Source organism: Macrobrachium nipponense, chromosome 46 (genome assembly GCF_015104395.2).
Source record: "Macrobrachium nipponense isolate FS-2020 chromosome 46, ASM1510439v2, whole genome shotgun sequence".
In the NCBI taxonomy this organism is placed as follows: Eukaryota; Metazoa; Arthropoda; class Malacostraca; order Decapoda; family Palaemonidae; genus Macrobrachium; species Macrobrachium nipponense.
In genome coordinates this window covers 36,532,594-36,560,252 of record NC_061106.1, presented here as the reverse complement: position 1 = coordinate 36,560,252, position 27,659 = coordinate 36,532,594, and the positions used below count along the sequence as shown (strand labels likewise).

The following is a 27,659-nucleotide window of genomic DNA, read 5'->3' as shown; positions in this document are numbered from 1 at the left end:
CTAACATGGCGGTTAGGATCAGGTGGTCGGGATTGGTTGTGTGCTCCTTAATAAGGTGTGTTGTCATATAAGTGGATCAGCACCCATTGACAAAGTCCTTGCAGGCTCTGCCGAGTAAGTGGATAAGACCCCTTCGGCAGTTCCACAAGAATTCTTGGCCATAGATCACATATCTCGCTAAAGTTTCTTGAGGTGATGCAGACTACGGGGCAAACACCCACGAAGTCTACCACCACCTATCAGGTAGGAACCAAGGTTTTTATTTATACCTACAACAGATGTTGTTTACCTGTCTATTCCAGTATTAGCTGTCTCTTACCCTCCACCGAAGGGTGCCAATCAGCTATGTATATATCTGACAGGTAAGTTGAGTGTATGAAAATGATATTGTTATAATACAATAAAGTTTCATACATACTTACCTGGCAGATATATCGATTAGGGCCCACCCAGCCTCCCCGCAAGGAGACAGGTGGAAGAGAAAATATATGAGTAGAAAACGGGAATGGTTCCTAGTCCTGCCGCCCAGGGCAGGCCGGTAGATCACCTGACCTACCTGTAGCGAGTGGCGCGAAATTTGAATTTCTGTCGGGGACGACGGAGTCTTAGCTATGTATATATCTGCCAGGTAAGTATGTATGAAACTTTATTGTATTATAACAATATCATTTCAATGCTATTGACAGTGCTAAATAACCTAGGTCCCAGCGTTTGCCTTTTGGCCTAAATTTTATATTCCTGTTCCACAAAGAATCTCAACCCTGTTGAGCCTCTGGTAGTGGTTATCTTGCCCATGGGAGGGGCCTCCCCAAGGCATTAACTATGGCTGTTGCTTCTCCAGCATCTGCTTTCCTCACATCATCCAAAGCTGCTCCATTTGAGGAGAGAATAGCACATGTAAGGACTAAGGTGAAGAATGGCAGGCACACTGCTTCTCCCTACTCATCTTCAGGCTCTTCATCCCGCTCCTGCTCACCATCATCTGCTTCTTCATCCTCCCAGAAGCCTCATAATTCAGATTCAAATCTTTATTTCCAATACTGTATACATTGGTTTTTCACATAAAATTTTACAAGACAAAATTTCATAAGACTTACAAGAGGTTCTGCTAGATTTGGAATGAATGCCTTTCTCCTTCTAGGCACTCATTTGAAGTACAGCAGAAAGATTTCTGTGTTGAGATACAACTTGCCTTTCAGTTGAGCCACAACCTCCCACTGAAAGGAGTGAGCCTCCTATATAAAAGTTGATGATTTTTATTCATAAGAAAGAAATCACAAATTTTTTAAGTAATTTATATATTTTCCTACCACAACCACCATTCAAAGTCCCTGATGCTAAAGACGAGTGGTCAGGAACAAGAAGTTAGTGGGGATCCCCTCCTTCATGCAACTATAATAATGAAATTAACTATTGATCCAATTCCCCCCAAACCTGTTAATTACCATGTTACCAAGTTTAAATGAGGAGTTGCAGTATTCACTGTGGAATACTTATTAAAAGACTGGTTTTATGTCTGGGCAAAAAAACAAATTACTGTCCTTGGGAAAGTTGGATATTTTAGTAAATGCTGCAGGTTATGTGCAATATCTTGGTTATTCTAGACCATTGGTTTCCAGGGGGCAATTTGATTATTAAGAGGGACAATTCGAGAACATTTAAACCAAGATAATGGCATTTTAGGTTTTCTCCACATGAATATAAGAATTATAGTATATCACCACATAGGCTGTCTGGTACGTATCCCCTGTTAATAAGGGGGTTCCACTGTAATTGGATTTCGATGTAAAATTTTTTAGTGAATTTAGCATTAGAACTCTAACAAAAAATTGGAATCTAACCCAATGAACCATAAGGGTTTTGTAAACAAAAGTGTTTCAGTCAGTCGCCACTGGTTGGCAGTATATTGGTGGCATTGTTGTTTAAAGCCAGCTCACTCGGCCGCTATTGTTTTGAGCAAGTACATGCTCGGATAGGAATATCTACCATGTTTTTTATGCTTTCTGTACTGTATTTTGATTCAATCATGGGTCCCAAAACAGCCATTGCAGACAAGCAGAAGAGGAAAACTGTAAGAGCCACAATTGATCTTGAGGAGATTATTGAAAAGCATGAAAGAGGCATTTGTGTGACTGATTTAGGATCTTATTTTATTTAAAATATTTATTAATTTGCTGTAATAATTAGACTTTTTTATGTTTTATTATTAGCAACAATGTTTTGTGCCTACCCATTACATGTACTATACCTAGCCGAGCCAATGGTGCTCAGTTAACCATCAGTAATATGGCCACATTGGACATAGGCCAGTAGTTTTATACTGTACATATACATTTGAAAATAAAAAAGGATATCTAATACAATGTTATTTAACTCTGAACTTATTTAATGGTAATTTAAGTGAAATGCTTTGTATCAAAAGGCAAGGTTCAAGTTAGTAAGTGGTGGTCAAGAACAGATTAATGCATTTTCAGTTGTTTTTTATTGAAAAAATTTATTCAGATTTCAAATGAATCACATCTCGATGCTGCTTATGGAACAGATTAGCGTAGAGAATCAATTCTCGGTGCTTCATCTGGAATGGATTAGCATCTAAGTCCGAGGTTCCACTGTACACTATTATCTCTTCTTGTGCGGATTGTAGAGATATTGAACGATATAGAAAGTAATTTGTTGAATGTAGAGTTGGGTGTTGTAGTTCAGTTGGTTTCACCTGGACTTTACAGGGTTGGGGTCTGAAATTTAACAAGATCTTCTCATTGGCCGGCACATTTCATTGGTCATACAATTTTACAGTCTCTTTGGTCTATGAGTTAGGGCTTTTCTGGGCTGCCATCATTCTACCTGCTGAGTCAACAGCAGTCATTACCTTGCTGTCCCTAGTCCTAACTTGTATGGAGAGGTGATTGGGTACTGATCACTCATGTAAATGCTCAATTTCTAGCTTGCTGTATGAAAGAACAATAGCTGGTTCCTTGCCTCTGCCCACTTTTAAGCACAACTTTTAAACTCCGGATCGCTTGCTACCATAAGCTGTAGTAATTATTAAATTCTGTAAAGAATTTTGGGCAAACTGTTATGCCCTCAGCCAGATGAAAAGTTTGTCCTTTGAAAGTAGTTGTTAATACTGTATGAAGATAAAATTTATTCGACGTGACTACCTGTATGAGAGTATTGTTTATCATAATTTTAGGAGAGAAGTCTCATAGTCTTTGCCTTTCTTGCTGTGAGCTGGTAACATTGGTATCTCCAGCTTCAGGGGCTGACAAAAAATTAGTATTAGTAGCTGTTGAGTGTAATCTCTGAACAACTGCATTCATGGAGTTTTGATAATATCTAGGTGCATTGCATCTCATTCTTATTGTTTTTTCACTCATTAAAGTATACTACTTAAGACTGCAGATACTCGTGAACAATGCTTTTGAACTGACTAAGAAGTGATGAGAGTGGGATAGTGCTCCACTTCAAGACTTTCCTCACTCTTGAAATTTCAAATGTTACATTATATGAATGCCTAATATATCCAGTCATCCAAGTGCCGGAGTAATAGTTTACATATAACAAAGCTGTATTTTTATTTATTGATAAATCAAACTCAGCTACTATATTCCATCTTTTTGGCTATTCCAAAGACCCTCAAGCCCATAGTGAATGCTTATTTTTCTTGAGTATTAATGGTGTAAAGGTTATGTTTATCATTTGTCGTTATTTGGCATCAAAGCTTTGGATACTTTGTTCTTCAAATAATTTTTTTAGTTGTCCTAATTTAATTAAAATAATACTAACATTTAAACTAAGGGGACATTGGAAGCTGGGATTAGCACTACTAATAGTAATGGTGACAACACTACTCCTAATTTCATTATAACAACACTATCATTTAAACTAAGGGGACATTGGATGCTGGGATCAGCACTACTAATAGTAATGGTGACAACACTATTTTGTACCAGGTACCAGTTTCTCATATGTTTCAAGAAGGAAGGGTGTTACCCTCAGCTCCAGTGATGCCATCCAGTCCACATTCACAAATCCATCCTACATCAGGGACAAGCCATCCAGTGACTCCTAGTGCAATTCTGCAGTCTATGCCATCTATCCTTGTAACCAATCCACAGAGTTTGACTAATTGTTTTGATGACCTAGTCAAAGTAGTTTCTAAGTATCATCCAGACGTCATAGTTGTAAGTGAAACTTGGTTTTCAGAAACTAAACCGGCTCATCGGTTTTCTTTAGATGGCTATGCTATGTTTAATGACGATCGAGAGGGACGAGGTGGTGGAGTAGCTGTATATGTTAAAGAAACGTTGAGTCCCTTTGAGGCCAGACTTAAAGCTCCTCCTGAATTGGAATGTGTGTGGGTTGTTGTTGGTAAAAAACTGGTTGTATGTGGTTTGTATCATCCACCCAGAGCTCCCACTGGACCATTGTTAATGGATCAAATTGTTAATTCTGTGCTTGATATAAGGTTTAGGAATCCTGGTTTGGCAGTAGCTGTTGCTGGAGACTTCAACAATCTTCACCAGGATCGAATATGTTCAGGGCTAGAGATGACAAACCTTGTTCAAGAACCCACTCACAAGAATTCTATTATTGACTTAGTTCTGACTGACCGACCAGAAGCTTTTCAAAAGCCAATACTTTTACCACCATTGGGACAAAGTCGCCACCATTGCGTACTAGTTCAGCCAAAATATGGGAGTTTTGGTAATTGAGTGCCTTCATTTTATAGTATTAGATACTCTTTGTGTAACCCACCCTCATCAATTTACATTGGCCTAATCCTGCTGCCAGCAGCTTTGCAGGCATGCACAGAAGGGAGGAGAATGCTGACTTGGCCAGTTATCTCTCTGGACAGCACCTCTAGGTGGTAATGATGGTACCTAAGTTGTTCCTCTTGGGTTCTTTTCTCTAGTAAGTTGCCCTTCTCCTTTGTATCAAGAACCTTCTTCAAGGTAACTCTGGCAACTCTTCTCTTCTTGCTTTTGCTGATGATTTAGCCTTGGGGGGCCCTTTTAATGAGTCCTGCCCTCTTCCTGAGGGTGCATACTTCTTAGGAGCCTCTGTTGGTAGAAAACTAAAGCAGGCAATCTAACTTGTTCAAATTAATATTTATGGATGGGACAAAACTGAATTTATAAAAGTAGATATATAACAGGAAGGCCTTTCCACCTAAATAGCCATTCAGGCATACTTAGACTAATCGAGTTTGGTTTAATAGTTTTGGTTTTTAAAGATAAAATGTTTTGTAGTACAAACCCATCAGGTAAGAGTAAAAGAAAAAAACGTGGTCACCTCCTGACCTACATCTCTCATAAGCAAGACTGGAGGAACAGGGAATGACATAGTAGCTGCCCTAATTGTCAGCAGAGGCACTACCCAGAGGGATACTGGTCAATTAAGGGTGTTGCTGCTTCTTCCATTTATGTGTATCTAGGGAGCTAATGACTGCAGGGTTAGGTATATTATATGTATGAGCTGGTGACTGCATTAGAAATATTTAAGTTTTTTTTTTTACATTAGATAGAGAGTGCATGGCTTATTGTTATTCCTGAATTGAGTGTAGGAAGTCATTCTGAAGGCAAATTCTGCAAATGTTACTTGCATATAAAGGCAAATGAGTGGTGAAAGGGCTCACAAAGATAATAGCAAAATGATAATAGAAATTATTGCTGGGAAAGATTTGGAATATGTGGAAACTGCATGAGGGTTAGACTTTAAATGCAATTTAAAAGAAATTGTTTAATAATAGTGGAAATAGATTTTTTTTGAAAAATGTGAATCTATTGAAACTATTTTCTTTTTCATAATCTTGGTGTTAACTGGAAAGCAGTCAACTCCCAAACAATCTAAGAGAAAAAATGGCAATGAATATTAAATTATAATGAGCATAAGGTGTATAAAGCAATATTATAGCACTATAAAGTGTTAAAACCTGTTCACTTTGTTTAAATTTAAGTTCAAAATTGTGGTAAAACACAACACATGGAAGTTAGATTTGCACACTGTAGAAGTAATGACCAGAGGGTGTAAGTGAACTATTGAGTCTGACTGCACAAAGTTTAGTGTGGAAGTGTTAAGCAACACTTGATTCACATCTTTTTAGAGTTCATTTTAATACCCATTTGGGTTTTGTATTATTTAGAGACTAGAATATTTAGTGGGATTATTTATAGTATATATCTATTATGTATGTCAAAAGTTTTTATTTAAAATTTTTATCTTGTAATATTTAAAATTTAAAAGTTTGCCATCCAGTCATTTTTTGACCACAGGAGCCAGTGACTGATAACCCCCACTAACTTCCTGTAGCTACACCACTTCTTGGTATTTGCTCATTTATCATAAATTATTTTTAGAATTATGTAGAAGCTGTATACATGCATGAACATTTTCAAAGCATGTCATAGACATTTGTATGATAGTTTTAGAATTTGTTTAAAGAATTCAAGTGCATGATTTTAACTGTATAATGTTCACAAAGTAGAAAAATAATAAGTAGCTGTAGAATACTGTACTTTGTTGACAGATGTTGAAAGTATGATATGCCTTTCTAGTAATAAGATGTTTGTTGATGTTAATGTCTGTGTGGTTTTAAATGTTTGTAATAAGGAAAAATTATCAAAAGATTTTTATAATCTTCCAAATTTTTCTTAATTTTATTTTACAATTAAAATATATTTTGTAGAATATAGAAGAAACATTTTGTATTTACGCACTGGGAAAGATGCAATTTTATCTTGCCTCTTTTCTTTGAAGACAACTGGATAGAAATGTTGCAGATAATGTAGATTTGTTTAGAGGTGTTGCAGATAAGGTTTAGTTTTGTAAAGGGAATTAGTTCGTTGTTAATTTATTTTGAGATACTATTTAATTTTTAGCTATTTCATTTTTAAATTAAAAAATTTTCAAATTTGACTTTTTAACTGAAGTTGTTTTAATATTTTATTTATTCTTCTTCGGATGAAGGTTTTGACTATTCTTCTTGAGATGAAGGTTTTGACTATTCTTCTTGAGATGAAGGTTTTGACTGTAATTCTTTTTTTCTTAATATATCCAAACAAAGTACAAATATTTTTTAATGTATATTTTATGGTTGAATATACCAATGTATATTTTATAGTTGAATATACCAAACTCGTCATTACAAAGTAAAAACTTTTAAAGAAAAATTTTATGTTTTTGTTATACAAACTATTTCCTTTGATAGCCATAATCTTGGTATGAAAGTGGGCAACTATATATATACTTGTATTAAAGAAAAACTAGCATAATCCCATTAACTTGGGTGTAAAGAGATTTCGATTCAGGATAGCTTAGGTTTCCACTTTGCTTGTCTGCTGTGTGCTTTAATATGGAAAGGAGGATTATGTTTGATTGTGAATTTGGTAAAAATATTTAATTGATTATGTAGTTATACTGGTGACAGTATTGTTGGGAATTTGGACTTTCTCTGAACTTAAGACAAAATTTACTACTGCAGCCAAGTATACACAGGAAATGGTTTCTGGACCATTATGAGAAATGTAGTCTTCTTTAAATACAAAAGGAAAATCTCATACAAATTCATTACTTATAGCCAGTATTTGTGGTAAACGAATTGTATGGACACTACAGACCCTTTAATAAAGAGAAAGAAGATGGTAGTGAACACTTCACATATGTGAGTGGCTTGAGCCCCAGGTTTCATCAAGTTCACTTGCTGCATAGTGGTCTTGAAGATTCCAACACTTACCTTGGAGGGCAATAGTATTATATCTTGTGAAAAAAGATGAAAGTCATGAGGATGATATTTGGAGACAAGTTGAAGGTGACAACAAGAAAATCATTAAATATTTTAAAAGTGATGTCAGTTTTATGTGGAGTGCTAGTAAAAAATCCTTTTTCATGGTATAAAATAGTACCCATTTCTGGCCTGAACTGGACATATCTGTCAAATAAGAAGTATGTACTACTCATCAGCTTCTCTATTCAATTTGAAAGAGTTGGGTGTGGTCCACAGCTTGGGTCTTGAATGTGCTTCTTGGCTCTAAGAGCATAGCCCACTGAATGTTAGTATATTGTGGCAATGAACTTCCTTTGGAAATCATAGAGGAGCAACCTTCAGGTCTAGAGAGAGTAACTCAAACAGGTTTGGTAATAGATCCTCATAACCATTTCATATCAAGACAGGTTGAAGGATTTGAAAATATTACAATTTATTTGTAAAAATCTATGACCCACCATTTTACCATGGTTTGTGTTTTTTGCTGCCTTGAATTTATTATGAAGATAAGCAGTAAAGAAAGTGAAATTAAACCCAGATTATATGGATGGCTCAAAATCAGGAAGTGGAATTGGATATGCTGTTGTTTATGTAGATATCACATACTCAGCCAAACTACAAGACACTGCAACTTTATTCACAGCAGGAGTAACAGCTGTAGTTACTAGTTGTACTTTTGTAGTTATTGCAGTTGCAGATATGCCACCCTTTGGAACAGGCATGTAGCCACAAATTTACTACACTGACATAAAAATCTATAGAATCTACTAAACTTGGGAGACTATACACTAGAAACTTTTTAAAAAAAAACAAAGAAGAAACCATCTGGATCTTCTCCACCCAAGCTATCAAGATTATCAAAAAATTTTCTTGACTTCCATAGAGTGAAATGCAAATTTGTAAGAATAGGTTCAGGATGACAAGTATCAAGGAAAGGGACTTCTCAACTGATGAAGCAGTTCAGCCTTGTCCTTAGGGCCAGTAATCAATCTACATTATCTGTTAGCTGTTAGTAGTGGTGGAGTGGAAGATGAGCCAGACTCAGAGATAGACGATACAAATTTGGTCCCCACAGATAAGGCTGAGTAATTCCTTCAAGTCTCCCTTTTCAGGAATAAGATTCAACAACTCTTGTAATTTTCATGTGAACAGTTTTGTTTCTATGTGTTGAATTTGGTCTGTTCGTCGTGGTAAGCTCGAAGTATAGTTGTATATTTTAAGAAGTGGCTGAGAGTATGATTTTCCCTTATCTGGTCCTTAAAAAAATGCAAAAATATAAGGGTCAATTTTCTTACTGGGTAATATGCTTTCCAATCAGATAGTGCTGACTATATGTTACAATTGGTGAAGCAGATTTTGATTCATTGTCCCAGATATTTTAAGCAACAGTTGAGGTATTTTCAGGTTGTAACCTTGGACAACATTGTGAGAGAAGGTGGAGTTGTTGAAATACTTGTGGAATCATTCACTGTGTCCTTTCCATTAATCAATAAAATTTTATCAGTATTTCAGAAATCTTTCAATTTTCAGCCCACTTATTGAGCAATATAATTTAATATTTCAATATAAGTTTGTACCACTCATTGTATTACAGTGCCAAGGGGCATTATAAGTCCAAGTGCATAGGTTTTGGTCCTAAACACAAATTCATCCATTATGTTGCTGAAAATCACCGGGTTTTGATGCTAGACAGGCCCCATAAAACCAGATCGCTGATAATCGGGGATTGCCTGTATCTTTTGTGATTACCTTTGGGTGTTGTTCTTTGCCGCATGTGCTGTGGGCGAGTTGGCCGGGAGGAAACTTCAGAGGAAGGTAATTAAACGTAATAGTGTATTATGTAACCCATACCCTTAAGTGTGAAATAAATAACCTGGATTAGGCAGTAGTCTAGATTAGACTAAGTGATAGCCTAGCTATAAGGTTACTGTTTTACATAGAACATAGACCAAATAGCCTAGGGTTGGATATAAAGTGTAAACGGCAACATGGCTAAGACAAAAAATAGTAGCCTAACTAAGAGGTTACTTATTAGTAAGTTTGTGTTTTATGCATGACACTTACCTGGCAGGTATATATATAGCTTATCCTCTTGTCGCACTGGCAGAATTTCAAAACTCGCGGCAACCGCTAGTACACTGGTAGTTCAGGTGATGGCCACCCCGTTCCCGTGGCGCTGGTGCTCGGAACCATTCCCGTTTTCCTCAGATTTTCTCTGCCAGCCGAACCGGCAACATTGTTGTTGGTTCTCTGATAGAATTTCCTGCTCGTTGACTGACTTTTTGGATATTGGTATCGTATTCACGAAGTTAGCTTGGCAATCGCAATTGATCTTGCATTAGTATGTCTGATTCAGGGAGTATGTTTAGAGTTTGTGTGAAAGAAGGGTGTAAAGTGAGACTGCCGAAATCATCGGTAGATCCCCATACTGTATGTAAGAAGTGTCGAGAGTTTGTATGTACGTGGGACAATAGGTGCAATGAATGTGAGTGCCTGAATGAGAAAGAGTGGAAGGCTCTTGTTAAGTATGTAGAGAGACTAGAAAAAGATCAGGTGAGAAGATCAGTTTCTAGAAGTGAGAGATCTGGTTCTTCGAGTAAACCTATGAATGAATCTTTGCCTGTGTCTTCTCCAGCTCATTCACATGTAGATGTAGCACCTTCCCCTCAGGTTTCTCCTGCGCCCGTTGCTGTATCTGAGGATACTACTGATCCACAAATTGTGAAAGTGTTCGCTGCCCTTGCGTCCAAGGGAGATCAGATTAAACGGTTAACAGACAAAGTGGAAGTGTTTAATGACAGTGTTGTGGAGGGGGCGCCTGATCGTCCCTCTCGTGCTCCTAGACCTAGACCTCTGTCAAGCTCCCAGACCCAAGGGAGAAGGCATGTCGACAGTCGAAGGGAGGCGAGAGGGGTTTATACTCTCGGTCAGTCGTCCCTTCAGGCAGTCCTGTTGTTGCGTCCCAGGCTGCAGCAGTACGCCATAGGAAAGGCGATACTGGGAAGTGCATTTATTCGTCGGATAGTTCGGCTTCAGGAAGGAGTAGGCGTTTGGTGGAAGTATCGCGTCCTCTCAAGAGGTCATACATGCTGACCTCGTCACAGGATGAAAGGGTTTTTGAACAAGAAGGTTGGAGTAGCCCTGAGATTTTTTCATTGGAGGATGAAGAAGCAATCCCTATCAAGAGGAAGAGGATTTCTCGTCCTTTAGAGGTGACTAGCCGTGCAGTGAGCGGTGTTTCCCCTATTAGAGATACTCCGCTGCGTAGACGTCAGGATCGCTCTCCTCTCCGTTTTAGCCCAGTGCGTCCTCGATCTCCTCCGCCTCAGGAGTCTCGTAAGGAAGCGGAGACTAAGGAAGTTCTGCGGGACATGCAGGAGAAATTGGCAGTGATTGTTAAATCATGGGAAAAGCCCGAACAACCTTCGGCTAGACGTAAGGACTCGTCTCTCCTGGTTAAGTCCTCCTAGAGGACGCAGGACGTACAGTTGCCTCCTCGTTCTCAGGCGGGATCTTCTCGTAACCCAGGACGCAGAGTGTCCTATAGGAAGGACGAATCTCCGACACTGCAGGACGCAAGAGGGAGAGTGATGGACGCATGGTGGACGCAAACGTTACAGAGGATGCAGGACGCAGGCGGCAGCATGTGGAAACATCTTCCCGACAAGGAAGAGAAGGGTTTTACAAGGAGGCAGTTCCGCATTCGCTCTCCAGGCAAACTGTGGATAAGGATCCCGCTATGGAGGGTCATCAGGATCTTGGATTTCAGGATATTTCTTCTCAGGAGGAAGACTTTGTTGAGTTTTCGGAAGAGGACAAGAATGTGGAAGCTCCTTCCTCGGACTACAAGAAGCTAACCGAGTGCCTCCTTTCATTGTTTGAAGGAGATTTTCAACCTTCAGCCCCGCTATCTCCTCTATCTCAATTTTCGAAGACGAAAGCACCCAAGAAATCTTCTTTTTTGAAAATGACCTTGTCGATTTCAGCGAAGAAAGCCCTTCAACGTATTAATGAGTGGTTGAAGGAGAAGAGAGAGTCGGGGAAGACTTCTTTTGCTTTCCCTCCGGCCAAATTGGCTTCGAAGTCTGGTGTTTGGTACGCTACGGGGGAAAGTCTTGGCCTGGGAGTTCCTGCCTCCTCCCAGGGAGACTTTTCTAATATAGTGGACAGCTCCCGTAGGCATGCCTTACACGCAGCCAAAGTGTGGTGGACTTCTTCAGAGTTCGACCATTTGCTAAAGGGTATTTATCGGACTTTTGAAGTTTTTAATTTTCTTGATTGGTCGTTGGGTGCATTGGCTCGGACTTCAGAGATGGGAGATTCTTCAGACTCGGATTTACCTAGAAGTATCATGTCCTGTATGGATAAAGCCTTGAGGGATGGAGCTAATGAACTTGCTTCACTGTTTACAGCAGGTGTTTTAAAGAAAAGGTATCTTTTGTGCTCGTTCGCTGCGAAAGGAGTCTTGAATGCGCAAAAGTCGGAGTTGATGTTCTCCCCACTTTCAGGACAGCTTTTTCCACAGGATATCATTAAGGATATCGCACTTTCCCTTACTCAGAAGGCTACACAGGACCTGCTGACGTCTTCAGTAAGGAAGTATTTACCCTCTAAGGTAGTGAAGAAGACACCGAAGGAAACAAGGACAGCACAGCAGCCCTTTCGGGGTAGGACTTTTTCCCGACCAGCCTTTAGAGGGAAAAGAGTTCCGGCCAAAAGAGGTTCGAAAACCTCAACCAAACAATGAGTTAGAAGTCCTCCAGACGTGTGTTGGGGCCAGACTTTTAGACTTCTGGGAAGTCTGGCAAAACAGAGGAGTGGATCCTTGGTCTGTAAGTGTAGCGAAGGAAGGCTACAAGATCCCCTTCCTAAAGAAACCACCTCTCGCTACAGCTCCGAGAGCCCTAGGGGCTCATTACATCGATTTAGAGAAGAGAGAGGCTCTTTGGCATCAAGTTGTCAGTATGTTAGAGAAGGGAGCCATAGAACCTGTTCTGGATCACGAATCCCCAGGTTTTTACAACCGTCTTTTTCTGGTACCGAAGTCATCAGGAGGTTGGAGGCCAGTACTGGACGTAAGTCAGCTAAACTTGTTCGTAGAAAAGACCAAGTTTACGATGGAGACGAACAATTCAGTACTGGCAGCGGTACGACCAGGGGACTGGATGGTAACGCTGGACCTTCAGGATGCGTATTTCCATATTCCGATTCATCCAAGGTCCAGGAAATATTTGAGATTCGTGATCCAGGACAAGATATATCAATTCAGAGCCCTTTGCTTCGGGCTTAGCACGGCCCCTCAAATCTTTACAAGGATGATGGCGAACGTGGCGAAGTGGCTTCATTTGGTAGGAGTCAGAGTTTCTCTCTACTTGGACGATTGGCTCATAAGAGCACAATCAAAGCAGCAATGTTTGGAGGACACGGACCTCACGTTGGATTTAACAAAGCAGCTGGGTCTGATGGTGAACCTGAAAAAGTCACATCTGATCCCCACACAGGAGCTAGTTTATTTGGGGATTCTGATATCCTCAGTGACTTTTCGGGCTTTTCCGTCACCCGAAAGGCAGACCATGTGCCTTCGGAAAGTGCAAGAATTCCTATCGAAAGACCAATGCTCGGCGAGAGAGTGGATGAGCCTGCTGGGGACACTCTCTTCGTTAGAGCGGTTCATTTCCCTAGGGAGACTTCACATGAGGCCCTTACAGTTCTTTCTGAACGAAGTCTGGCCAAGAAGATCGCAACCAGATTCCTTCCTGTTTCCAATTCCTTTAAAGATAAAGGAGGAATTAAAGTGGTGGCTAGCCCCGGGAAGGTTACCAGAGGGTACGTCACTCCAGCAGAGGAACCCAGACCTGATATTATTTTCCGACGCGTCAGACGCAGGCTGGGGAGCGACGCTGGGCCCTCGAGAGGAGTCAGGCCTTTGGAACGAAGAAGAGAAAGCTTGGCACATAAACAGGAAGGAACTGATGGCGATCTTCTTGGCTCTGAAAGCGTTCAGACCGTGGATCAGCGGCAAAGTGGTGCAGATCAACGCGGACAATACCACAGCTCTGGCATACATACGAAAACAAGGAGGGACCCACTCGTTTTCTCTTTGCAACTTGGCGAAGGAGATTCTTCTGTGGTCGGAGAGAGAAAACGTCACCCTGCTCACCAGGTTTATTCAAGGGGAGAAGAACGTCAGAGCGGACCTGTTGAGCAGGGAGGGACAAGTGCTTTCCATGGAGTGGATCTTGCATCATCAAGTATGCCAGAGGCTGTGGAAGCTTTGGGGCAGGCCAGTGGTGGATCTTTTCGCTACCGCAGCGACGAAGAGGTTACCGAATTACTGTTCTCCAGTCCCGGACCCTCTGCAGTCGGCAGTAGATGCCTTCCTACTAGATTGAACGGGGCTAGACGCGTACGCATTTCCCCCGTTCAAGATTTTAGGAAGGGTAATGAAGAAATTCAGAGAAAGTCAAGGAACAAGGCTGACTCTAATAGCTCCATACTGGCCGGCCCAAACATGGTTCACAGAGGTACTGGAATGGACAGTGGATTCTCCGAGAAGTCTACCCACGAGAGTAGATCTTCTCAAACAACCCCACTTCGACAGGTTCCACAAGAACACCCTCGCTCTGGGTCTGACTGCGTTCAGACTATCGAAAGACTTGTCAGAGCGAGGGGGTTTTCTAGAGAAGCAGCGAAGGCAGTTGCGAGAGCACGAAGACCTTCAACTATCAAAGTGTACCAGTTGAAGTGGGAGAACTTCCGCAAATGGTGTAAGAATCGGAAGATTTCTTCATCCAGTACCTCTGTGACCCAAATTGCAGATTTCCTTCTGTATCTGAAGAAGGAAGTGGGTTTGGCAAATCAAACCATTAAATGTTATAAATGTATGTTGTCTGCAGTGTTTAGGCACAGAGGTTTAGATCTGTCCAATGACGCAGATCTTAGAGATCTTCTCAGGTCTTTTAATACGAAGAAGGATCGACATTGCAGAGCTCCTTCTTGGAATTTGGATGTCGTTCTCAAATTCTTAGAAACGGATAGGTTTGAACCTTTGGACAGTGCTTTTTTGCGAGAGCTAACGAAGAAGACTATTTTCTTGGTAGCCTTAGCTACAGCTAAAAGGATTAGCGAGCTGCAAGCTATTAACAAACAAGTAGGATGGAAGCACAACAAAGCAGTTTGTTCGTTTCAAGAGGAATTCTTAGCCAAGAATGAGAATCCTTCGCATCCGTGGCCAAGGTCATTTGAGATTGCAGGACTGGCTGATCTAGTAGGTCAAGAACAGGAAAGGGTTCTTTGCCCAGTAAGAGCTTTACGTTATTACGTAGAAAGAACAAGAAGCATTAGGGGGACTTCAGATTCTCTCTGGTGTTCTGTCAAAGATCCTACTAAACCTATGTCTAAGAATGCTATGGCTTTTTTTGTAAGAGAAGTCATTAAGGAAGCACATTTGCTTTGCCAGGAAGAATGCTTCGGCTTGCTTAAGGTTAAAGCTCACGAGGTGAGAGCGGTAGCTACGTCCTTGGCATTCAGAAAAAATTTAGCCCTCAAGGACATTATAGATTCTACGTTTTGGAGGACAAATTCGGTCTTTGCCTCGCATTACCTAAGAGACGTGAAGACAACTTTTGATAATTGTCAAACGTTAGGCCCGTACGTATCCTCAGGTACAGTACTGGGCAAAGGAGTTTCCACCCCATAACCTACTAACATGCTAGGCTATTATTTTAATTAGGTTATAGTGTTTTATGGTTGTCTGAGAAGGTTATTACCTGCTCAGTTTTTTGGTGTAGTATTTTGTTATAGTGATTGTGTGTGGTTCAGGTGACTAACTTTCCTAGTATGAATGCCCGTGGTAAATGAGGGCTAGGGTTCTCTGTCAGCAGATTGGTCATGTCCAGTTGTCAGACCCTTGTTATTAGCTTTCTCAACAAACAGGTCACATCCTAGTTGAGAGCTACTAAGGTTTAGCAGGCTAAGAGGCAGGACCTACGAAGTCAGCTACCTTAGCAGGTAAGGAACCTAATAGTAATTTTAAAAATTAGTTAATTTTTGAATTATGACGATGTTGCTGTCTATGACCCACCTCCAAATGTGTCAATCAGCTATATATATATACACCTGCCAGGTAAGTGTCATGCATAAAAATGATATTGTTATGATACAATAAAGTTTTATGCATACTTACCTGGCAGGTACGTATATATAATTAAATTCCCACCCTCCTCCCCTCAGGAGACAGGGTTCAGAGAAAATCTGAGGAAAACGGGAATGGTTCCGAGCACCAGCGCCACGGGAACGGGGTGGCCATCACCTGAACTACCAGTGTATTAGCGGTTGCCGCGAGTTTTGAAATTCTGCCAGTGCGACAAGAGGATAAGCTATATATATACCTGCCAGGTAAGTATGCATAAAACTTTATTGTATCATAACAATATCATTTTTTTTTATATATAGCCTATACATTTAAGAGTGATCTATAGTAATCTAGTTTAGGCAATACCCTATAATAGGCTAAGAAAGAACATTTTAGGAAATATCCTATTATTGGTCTAAGTGGCAGTTTAGAACAAACCATCAGTTCTGGTCAAAGGTGAGTTGGGAAGATGAAGCAGCGATGCCAACCATATTATCCTCACTATGCTATAAGGCAGCTAAAGGCTTTCTCGTGAATCTTAGAAAGAAGACTATTTGAAAAAAAGTTTTGATGTAATATAGGGCGATGAATTAATTCAGGTTTTTTGGGAATACCATATAATATGAATTAAGACTGTAACAGATTTCCTCACATGCAAATAAACACAAGGAACAATGGGTGTCTCCTTAAAACGTAGCTTGAGCCCTTAAAGGTTACATATGCGTACGTATTTCAAATTAATATAATTCATAATTTACAGACTTCCTATTGTGCTAAACTTCATTAATATTTAAAATATAAAAGGAAAGCCAAAAAAACACAGCCAGTCTCCAGTTATTGGCAAGGGTTCTGCTCTCGGCGGGGTGCTGATAAGCATAAACCGCCATTAACTGAAACTCTACGATTTATGGTGTTTACGGCACTGATAAGCAGTTAATGACGCCTCTGTTAGGTATGTTACGGCACCGATAACTGGAACTCTGCTCGTAATGGCATCATAAATAACTGATTTTATTGCTCAAGACAAGTGCTGTAAAACCAGATCGCCATTAACTGAGTTTGCCAATAACCGGTGGACTGCCTGTACTGTAATTATCAAGACAGACAACGAGCCTTACAGAAAATTGAAAATTATGTAAATAACGCAAAAATGGTGAATTTAGATGACTGAAACATATTCCACAATGTGATTCTGACCCTCTGTAACCTCTTCATAGATCCCACATAAGTTCCAGAGTTACACATTGGGTAATAGTATATTTATATACTGAATTTTAGGTCAATAATGGACTCAATCATTCTTTATCCATATTTATAGAACCCCAATGGTCAAGATAGGGATTATAAAGAGATTAGTACCTAGAATCCGACACACCTGGAAGATGAGAAACCTTCCCAAACAAGCATAAACAATGGGTGCCATTAAAGGTTTAAGACAATCTTCTCAGATACAAGGACAAGACAATTAAAGGAGTATAGGTGACAGCTATTCAGAACTTGGTAAACAAAACCATATTCACAATACATGTCAGACATACATTACAACAAAGATAACTCTAAGGCAACTGATTTTTATTGAAGTCAGTAATTATATCTTTGAGGTCATTCTTTAACATGTTACAAATACAAGGGTCTAAATGAAAAAGGCCACGACTACGTGTAACATTGAAATTACAATGAAAAGTAAGTTGCATTAAAGCAGATTCTAAAAGATTTCGTGATAAGACATCTCATAACCTTGCAATTACTGAACTACCAACCCAATTTATTCGGTGGTTGTTTTCACTTAAATGACTTAATATTGCATTAGATGTCTGCCCAGTTTTTACAGAATATTTATGCTGGCTTAGCCTTACTTCTAGGCCTTTGCTAGACTGTCGGAGATAAAATGAGGGACAATCCATACATGGAATTTTATATATTATGTTGTTGCTTTCTCTGGGGCCATTTTTTATTAACATTCCTTTTAGTGTGGTTATTATAGGAAAAAACAAGGTTGACATTAAAAGCTTTTAACAATGATTTAATGGTTTCAAATCCATTAAAATAAGGCAAACTGAGAATGTTCTTAGAATTCTTTCTGCGTATAAAACTTTTTGTGGGCTTTATTATAACAAATATCTAATATATGTAAAGGATAGCATAAATCTTTCCCTATTTTTCTTATGTATTCAATTTCTTGATCCAAATATTGTGGACTGACAATGCGCAATGCTCGTAAAAACATAGAGGAAAAAATTGATATTTGTATGTTAAGATGGTGGCCTGAGAAGAAATGAACATAAGTTGAGTTGTTGGTCGGTTTCCTATAAATACTGAATTTACATTGAAATGGTTCTCTATGTATCAAAACATCTAAGAAAGGGAGGCAATTGTCTTTTTCTAATTCTAGAGTAAACTTAATCGATGGTACCTGGTTATTTAATTTAGAGAGTAAATCATTTACATCAATACCGACAGGAAGAACAGCTAAAATATCATCAACATAACGATACCACTTTACAGGAATATAAATGATATTAGGTAAGTAGTGTTTTTCAAAGAATTCCATGTACAGGTTTGAGAGTAGTGGTGATAAAGGATTTCCCATTGCCATGCCAAATATTTGTTGATAAAATTCACCATTGACTATAAACTTACAATCACAAATGCACAAACTCGTGAGTGAAATAATGTGACTTATAGGTAGAGGTAATTCATGCTGAGTTAGTTTGTATCTGAGATGATTGTCTTTAATTGCACCCATTGTTTATGCTTGTTTGGGAAGGTTTCTCATCTTCCAGGTGTGTCGGATTCTAGGTACTAATCTCTTTATAATCCCTATCTATCAGTTATACGAATCTTCTTGTATTGTCTTTTGCCTCATTTATGTTAGTTTCTGCTCAGTAAAGGACGTTTAACATCGAAAGGTCTCGCAGCTCCTACTTCGTTTATTTTTCCTTCGTGGCATATATCTTTATTTATATATACAGGCGGTCCCTGGGTTACGACGGGAGTTCCGTTCTTGAGACGCGTAGTAAGCCGAAAATCGCCGTAAGCCAGAACATTGTCAAAAATCCTAAGAAAACCTTACTTTTAATGCTTTGGGTGCATTGAAAACTATGTAAACTGCATTCTTATGGCATTTTTAATCAAAAAAAACCTTCAAATATTGATTGTTTTGCATTTTTAGTGTCATATTTCATCTCCCAGATGAGCGTTGTAGGCGTCGTAACCCTGGAACATGCGTTGTAACCCTGGAACATGCGTCGTAACCCTGGAACATGCGTCATAACCCTGGAAATAACATCTATTGACAAGCGTCGTAACCCTGGAAATAACATCTATTGACAAGCGTCGTAACCATGGAACATCGTAAGCCGACACTGTCGTAACCCAGGGACTGCCTGTGTATATATATAAGGGATTTTGACGTAGGAAAAATCTATTTCTAGGCGAGGAAGCCATGTTGCCCAGTGAAATAGGTTCCTTCAGCACTATTTCTAAGGTAAAATATTGCTATAATACCAGAGAACTGCTAAATTGGACATGCCAGAATATTCTGGCTCGCTCACTTTCATTAAAAGGTGTCGGTATAGTTCTGGGGCGAGTGAAAACCACTACCACGGCACATATATTATATATATACTATATTTGTTCCGACACGGCATACAAACCTTCGGTCCTTTTACAATAGGAAGGTACTAGCGGCAGCTGGATAGGTCGTAAGCTTTCGAACAAGTGGTTCGGTAGTTAACTGCTTGTCCGACAGGCGCGCGCGCGCGACCGGGAGGTAAACAAATCACTTTTGCTTTCGGCCTGCTGGCGTGTAGACGTGTATCATCGCTCTCTGCCCGCTTCATCGTCGTTGCTTTCGCATGGTTGTGTTTTTCTTTTTCTATTTATCTAGTGAAACTGAATTGTAAGTAGTACAATCATTTCATATTTATTTCCATTGAATTCAATTGTGAATTCAAGGATCTTGGTTTCTCCACGCCCTCCGATTACCTGAGTGCCGGGACTGAAGGGCGTAAGTGCGGGAATTCATTTTTCCCAGAAATGATCCTCGTATTGTGTATGCTCGGTGCCAAGCTTATATTTTGGTTGGAAATGTGTCGATGAAAATCGTAAGTAAGTGCCCTTTTCATTTATATTTTTTTGACCTGTATGCTCGTTGCCGAGCGAATGCGCTCGGCACGAAAACTTATTCTGTATGGAAGTGGAATCGCATGTACAGTATTCTTTTTTCATTTTCATATATTTATTTTGATTGTAGCAATACTCATTTTGGATCAGTTTCCGCTCTTACCCGGAAATTGATCCTTTCCCCTTTTTATTTGAATGAAGTGAAATCGCAAGTGCAGTTCTTTTTCATTTTCATATTTTATTGAGATTGCATTATTTACTTGGATCAATGTTTCCGCTATTTCCCGGGAATTGATCCTTCCCCTTTTTATTTTGTATGAAGTGAAATCGCAAGCGCAGTATTCTTTTTCATTTTTCATATATATTTTGATTGCATCAATTCATTATGGATCAAGGTTTCCGTTCATAATCGGGAATGGATCCTTTTACCCTTGCGCTCGGTACCGAGGGCGCAAATGCGCTCGGTACCGAGGGCGCAAATGCGCTCGCTCCGAGCCCTTATTCATTGTGAAGTGAATCGTAATGCAAGATTCTTTTTCATGTTATTCCTTTTATTATTGATTGCATCAATATTTATTTTGGTTCAAGTTCTGCTCAGTCAGGGAATTGATCCTTATGCCCTTGCATTCGGTGCCGAGGGCACGATTGCTCTCGGGCTCTTATTATTATTGCTGGGTACATGGGTGCTGTGCGGGGGTGGGGAACGAGGAATCCCCCCCCCCCCCCCCCCCCGCTCAGCTCCCACAGATGGGCCCTTCCCCTTCGGGGGGGAGGTTATCTGGGTTTCTTCTTTCGCCCGATCCGTCGAGCGCCAGGGAGTGGGCGCTCGGTGCCCGATGTACAATTGTATTCGGGGTCTTCCGCTCGTTCGGTGTGGGGCTCACCCCCCGCGCGAGGGGACTTCCCCCCCACTAATCACTACTACTGTTATTTCCGCAGGTGCTATTGCCACGAGGGTGGACCTTGGTGAGGTATGGGCATCCTTCGATTTGCAGGGCGTGCCTAGTGTCCAGGGGCGGCGGTTCTATGTCTGGGCCTGCTGCGGTCACCCATGGAGTGGTGACCACGACAACGATATCGACTCCAGGTGACGACGTCCCTTCTCACCTGGTGTACTCGCCTCACGTGGTAACAGTCTTGCCTACAGCCGCTGTGAAGTGCCGTTCGCCGTACCGAGAGGGGGGCGTGCCGCCGCCGCTCGTGGTTGCCGCGCTGCCGCGACCACACTTCCGCTGCCCTAGAGCTCGCCCCTGGACCTGCCGCCAGTACCAGGATGTTGCTGGCTGCTGCTCCACCTCCTGTGTTTCCGGTGCTGCCTGCCGTACCTGCCGATTCTGTACTGACTGTCCATGCAGTTGCTGTGCTGGCTGTCCCTGCCGTTGCTGCGCTGGCTGTCCCTGCCGATCCTGTGCTGGCTGTGCCTGCTGTTCCTGAGATGCCCATACCTGCTGACGTCGTCCCTGTTCGTGGTGGTACTACCCCAGACTTTGGTCTGTCTGTACAGGTGCGTCCGGGCCCTGTGGCTTCGGCTACAGCAGCCCCGGCTCCACCCTGGATGGCAGATCTTACGTCTGTCCTGAGGAAGCTGACGAAGAAGAGGAGGAACGTCGCCTTCATCTTCTTCATCGTCGTCGGCTACCGCCTCTTCCCCTTCGACTTCTAAGGCTTCACAGCCGAGGAAGAAGAAGGTTGCCTCCTCCCTCCTAAGAAGTCTCCCTCGGGAGCTTCTCAGGACCCGTCTCACCTCGGTGGGACGGGAGGGTTCCTTCCGCTGGTCCTCCTGCTCCTTTGGGAGCGGGGCCCGTCTCTTCTTCCGCAAGGAAGAAGACTACGGGGACCAGAGGGGTACCGGCTAACACCGGTACTTCCTCGCCTGGTGTCAGTGGTTCTGCCACTGCATCAGGGTCCGTCTCGGCCTCTCGTTCGCGGGAGGTACTGAGTGTACGGTCGCCTACCAGCGACCGTGCAGCCAGGAACCAGACCTCTGAGCCCGCTCAGCGTCAGGTTCACGGCACGGAGCGGAAGACTGGTGACAGCCGCTCACGCGACTCTCACCAGACCAGCTCTCGCTCTCGCGGCGACCAGCTGGCTACCCGGGATGACGTGGACGGTCCAACGGGACCGGCCACGGACTGAGGCTGGGAAGAGGTCCCCCCGTTCGCCGGTGCCAGCCACGGCTGGAATAAGCGACGTGACGTGCCGTGAGGACAAGCACCGGTCTCACTGTGACAGTGGAGCCTGCAGGTCGCCTGACCGTCGCTCTCACAGAGAGCGATCGGGTACGGCAACCAGCACCAGCTCTTCTGACACTCGAGATCGGGGCCGCTGTGCTCAGTCCAGCCGTTCTCCACAGCGAGACGGTTCGACCAGGCCTGCAGCTCGATCGCCACCGTGGGTTGACGATCGCCTGCAGCCCTCCAAGCCTGCTGGTTCTGCCAGCGAGCGAGGAGGGAGCGTCAGGTCTGCCTCTCCCGTACCTTCAACAACCTCCTCGGGTTACACCGTGAGGAGCGTGGTATTGAGGAGTGATCGTGAGGGGTGTGCCCCTCATGATCCCACCACGACGCCCTACGTGCCAGGCACGGTTCTTGGACCGGCCAGGACGTATGCGCAAGTGGATGGAGAAGACCGAGAGGGCTGTCGCTGTTCCCCCTTCTTAGGAGGAAGGTTCTCGGAATATGCTCTTGTTCGAAGGGCTTAACGGTCCTACTCTGCAAGATGCTGTGACTTCCGAGATCCAGAGGAACTTTGCCGAGGTTATGGCGCTGATTCGTCAGCACAACGACCTCGGGGAAGGATCGCCGCTCCCACCAGCAGAGCCACGTCTCGGCTCGAGTCGTTTTGGGGCCCGAGAGGGAACCCAAATCGACGGTGGGTCTGCCGCGATCGGAGCTTGCCGACTGTGTTGAACCAGGTAGTCTCTCGTCTCCGGACAAGAAGGCGCTCTCAGTTCTGGGGGTCCGGGTCGAACAAGCTACTTCACCTCCTCTACTGCGACAGAGGCGTTTCTACGTGTCTTCGGACACCGTATTTGAATACCCCTTCGGTCCTCCTGAGAGGTTTCGACCTCGACGAGGACTGGAATGAGTCGGAGGACGGTATCGGCTCTCTCCTGTCAGGTGTCGATCAGCCCCACCCAGACGACGTTCACAGTGGCAGCAGACCCTTACCTACAGTATGAGTTCGTAACCCTCCTCGGGAAAACGTTTTCTCCTGACGATACGTTTTCCCAGGCTCTGAGAGGCCATCGCCGTAAGGCGATGGCTGCTCCTTTTCTTCTCCAACTGCTAGTTCCGCTGGGAAGGCGAGCCAGTATCCAATTCCTCCCCCATTCCCTCTCTCCTTACGGCTACGAGGGAAAGGGTCAGGGATCCTACAGAGATTTCTCTGTAAGATCCCACGTTAGGGGCTGCGCTACCGGGGGGACCTTCGGGTCCTACCTGACGTAAGCCCCGGTCGTTGAGGAGGGATCCTGCCCCTTTCTCGATTTCTACGGGAATCGAGAGGACCACCAGCCGATATCGTTTGACGAATTCGGTGGGGGGTTTCGCAGAGTGCTTAGAATTCTACGGAATTTCTAGCGCACTCAGAGTGTTCGAGTTTTTTACGATCTCCAAACACTTAGGCGAGACCACCGTCCAAAGTGAGCGAGAATCCCCGATAATTGTTACACAATAATCGGGAACCTCGCTTATGCTCGAATTCCTGTAATTTCTAGCATTTGGAAGAAGACTGCTGCTGAAAGAAGAGTATCTCACAGTAGGCGATTAACCTGGAATAGAGAAGAACGGACGGGAACTTCCAGTTTGGCTTGAACTATCGTCTTCGGTATTCTGTTCACCATTGAAGCTTTCCTTTGGGAAAGACTTCTCCTTCACTCTCTTGACTAGAGAACGAAGGCGGTCGATCTCCAATCCTTATTCCCATTCCTCGAGGGGAAAAGAATTTAGGATGGAGGTCGTGGTACAGAGCCTACAAATATACTACGTATATTACCCTCGCAACATGATTCTTTTAACAGTTGAATTGTCCGGGGGGTAGGCGCATACCGTAGTTAAGCTCTACGGTTTGTGCCGAGACGAATTGTATCTTTAATTATTGAACTGCAACTCGGGGTTGCCTGCAACCTCCCAGCAGTTATCAGTTTCGATTTTAGATACTTGGTATTGTCACGACAACACCAAATCAGACTTTTTGTATTTACCGAAATCCGTTTCGTTTAAAATATAGTAGTTGTGCTCTCGAGCGGATTCTTTATGCTCGATGGATGGTTATAGCCGAACGCCATTCCTTCGTGGAAAGGGATTAACTGGCAAACTCAGGATGACGAGTCACGAAGAGCTACTGCGTATTGAACTGCCTGATAGCAGCTCAGTATCAGCTAGGTCTCCGAGATGCACGGTCGGTTACGTCTCTCTCTCCCCTGGTTTGATTGACTACCGAACCGTATCTCTACCCAACAATCATGGACTTAGGTCTCTGATTAACGGAGATTCTCGCAATAATGAAGGACCATCTACTGCTGTGACGCTCGATTGCATCGCCTTCGACATTGCGAGAATTTTCAACAGAGATATCTCTTGGACTCTTTCATCTTTCTGTTTACCGCACGGTAACAGAAGTCTGTACTAGTCTCCCGCTGCATCGCACCGCGATAATGCGAATGATTTTTGCAGACATCTGAGTTTGTCTTCAAAATATCTCGTATTCGTAGGTGTGCAATTATTCATTGTTCGCCCCGAATTAACAGATGTGTCAGAAGACATCGCCTACTCTCCGACCTGACAGCTCTACTTCCAAATGTTCAGCCCATGAGAAGCAGTTCTTCAGGCAGTATTTCCCTGTGTCTTCATTACTGAAAAGCGCTCCGCTTTTATTGCAACGACGATCCTCACCGGACAGCAATGAATAGCGGTTAGCGTTCTCAGTCTTTGTAGCACAGGTTCAGAATCTTGAGAATCCTTCTCTCGGTTCAGCTGTGAAGACGTAGGTTGCATTTTCTGTACACCTTCGTCTTCAACGACACATGGCTAAGGAGAAACAACACTGAGAATCAACTATACTATGAGATATCTTGCCATCAGGGACCTCGGTCTCTAGAAGGCAATTGACTTTCGCCTGTTGGGCACATGCCTTCTGGCATCGGTGACGAACAAATTATTTGTTTAGTCTCTTGGCATAACCCTTTTAAGGCGAAGGTCACGTGACTTGCTCGGGTGCTTGGACAACTTGCCTCCTACCAACGCAGTCAGTCGGCAGCTGTCAGAGCGCCCAAGTCAGTTACGAACTTCGCTGTGGACTTAGTTCGGTTGTTCCATAACAGTCTTTTCTTCGTCCTAACGGCTTGTCACAGTACCCATACCATTGACACCCACCATTGAGTGTCGGTGTCCTATCCACTACCGAGAAGAAGAATTTCACTGCATGGGGATAGGAGAAATGTGAGACACTTCGCTGCAGACGGATAGACCAGTATGGGTACAGGACATCACCTTAGTCGAGAAGAGGGATAGGTCATACGACCATTCCCTTCTTTTCCTCTGAGGTAATTGCACGACTTTTCCTGCGAAGTCAAGCATCCAGGGGATGGGGATTCGTGACGCTCGATTTCGTACCGACTTCGTAGCGAAGACTTAGAACCCTTCGGTTCCTGACGATCGGTTAGAGTCCTTCACAATCCCCTCCCTAATGGACTTCACCGCCTTCGATGCGAAGGAGATGCTGCTTTGTCCTGTGAAAGCGCGACCGCGCTTTCTGAAGAAACTCGACATCCCAGGCTGAGTGTTGAAGACTCTTCGTCAGCACCAAGATGACCTAGAAGTACACTCCCTCGAGTTACACAAGAACTTCTCCATGGCGCAGGTACTGAAGGCAGGGGTCTGGTACAACCAGACCACTGGCACCTCCTTCTACCTTTTGGATATTGCCCACAGGTCCTTGGATCGTTTTCCTTAGGACCCGTGGTGGCTGCTCAACACGTTGTGTAGCTAACCCAGACCCTAGCAGGCTGAACAGCATCGAGTCCTGGTGTGACTGTAAGAATAGATAAGTGAATGAGAGAGTGACTGGCTTCTCTTCCTATCTTTTTCTCCCCCTCTACCTGTGGGTAGAGGGATACGGTCATCACCTTGCTGGATAAGGACGAGATGCAGGTGAGCTACTCGACAGAGCCCCATCCTATCCCTTTCACTAGGGATGGGAGCGAATATCCACCACTTCCTCCTACAAGGGGGGGGAAGTGGATGCCAACAAGAGACAAACCATAACTTTATGTTGCCTCTTGCAAATAGGAACTTGTTCTTGTTTGCTGGTACGAAGAGATACGCTTGCCTCTCTCTTAGTACTTGGTCCATTGATCCTGCGGTGCACACCCCGATCAATCGGACAGAGGCTTGGATCCCTCCCTCGCTCTTACGACCAGGGAGGCATTCCAAGGTTGGGCGAACACCAGTCTGTTCACAAAAGACTCAGATTCCTCCCACCAAGAAGTGAGTCTTCCTATTGTAAAAGGACCGAAGGTTTGTATGCCGTGTCGGAACAAATGACAATTTGTCCAAAATTGCATTTTTCCTAACTATACAAACCTTGAGGTCCTTTTACACATAGTCCCCACCTCATGCCACCCCTCACTCTGCAGTTTTTGCTTGGGCCAAAAGCAAAAGTGATTTGTTTACCTCCCGGTCGCGCGCGCGCGCCTGTCGGACAAGCAGTTAACTACCGAACCCCTTGTTCGAAAGCTTACGACCTATCCAGCTGCCGCTAGTACCTTCCTATTGTAAAAGGACCTCAGGTTGTATAGTTAGGAAAAATGCAATTTTGGACAAATTGTCATATTATATATATATTATATATATATATATATATATATATATATATATATATTATATATCTATATATATATATATATATATATATATATATATATATATATATACATATACATATACATATACATATACATATACATATCATATAATATATATCTATATATATATATATATATATATATATATATATATATATATATATATGTATTTATATACAGCGGTACCTCAGAATACGAAATTAATCTGTTCTGAGGTGGCATTCATAACCTAAGCTTTTCGTATCTTGAACTGCATTTTACATGTAAATTGCCCAATTCAGTCCAAGCCCTACAAAACCACCCTAGTAAATTTTATAATAAAGCTAAATTGACCAATAAACAATGAAATACAACAATTTAGACCATTCAATACCTAACTTAATACATACTACTAATATGTACTACATAGTACCTGTAAATAAAGTGTATTAGTGTACATGGTATACAAGAAATACTGTATGTACATACATATGTATGTAGTAAAATGTGGAACCTTACCTTTCAAGTGAGGTTATTTCTGAAAGTGGCGAAAGAGGAGGAGGATAAACAGCAGAAAACTTGTATGTACGTACACTTAACTTTATGAAACATTAAAAAATGTTAGAAAACATAAAGACTAAACTTTACGAAACACATTAACAAATGGCACAAAACCGTAACACTTAACTTTACAAAAAAACTTAAAATTATTATTTTTTTTTTTTACTCTTATACTTTGTTTTTTTTTATATACAAAATTTCAATTTTTTCACCACTTACAACTTTCTATT

At 42.3% G+C, this 27,659-nt stretch overlaps 1 protein-coding gene across 4 annotated transcripts in view; it reads left to right on the top strand.

The window, feature by feature from the left end:
• LOC135214912 (IST1 homolog) overlaps window positions 1–27,659 on the top strand; it is a 105,726-nt gene that overhangs the window by 57,221 nt on the left and 20,846 nt on the right. Inside the window, exon 6 of one of the 4 annotated variants that reach the window (XM_064249380.1) lies at window positions 3,954–9,256. The exons of the other annotated variants lie outside the window; for them this stretch is intronic. Within the exon in view, the coding sequence (XP_064105450.1) occupies window positions 3,954–4,715 (762 nt within the window). The 3' untranslated portion in view covers window positions 4,716–9,256. Of the gene's footprint in view, window positions 1–3,953; window positions 9,257–27,659 lie in introns of those variants that run through there. 4 annotated transcript variants of the gene reach the window in all.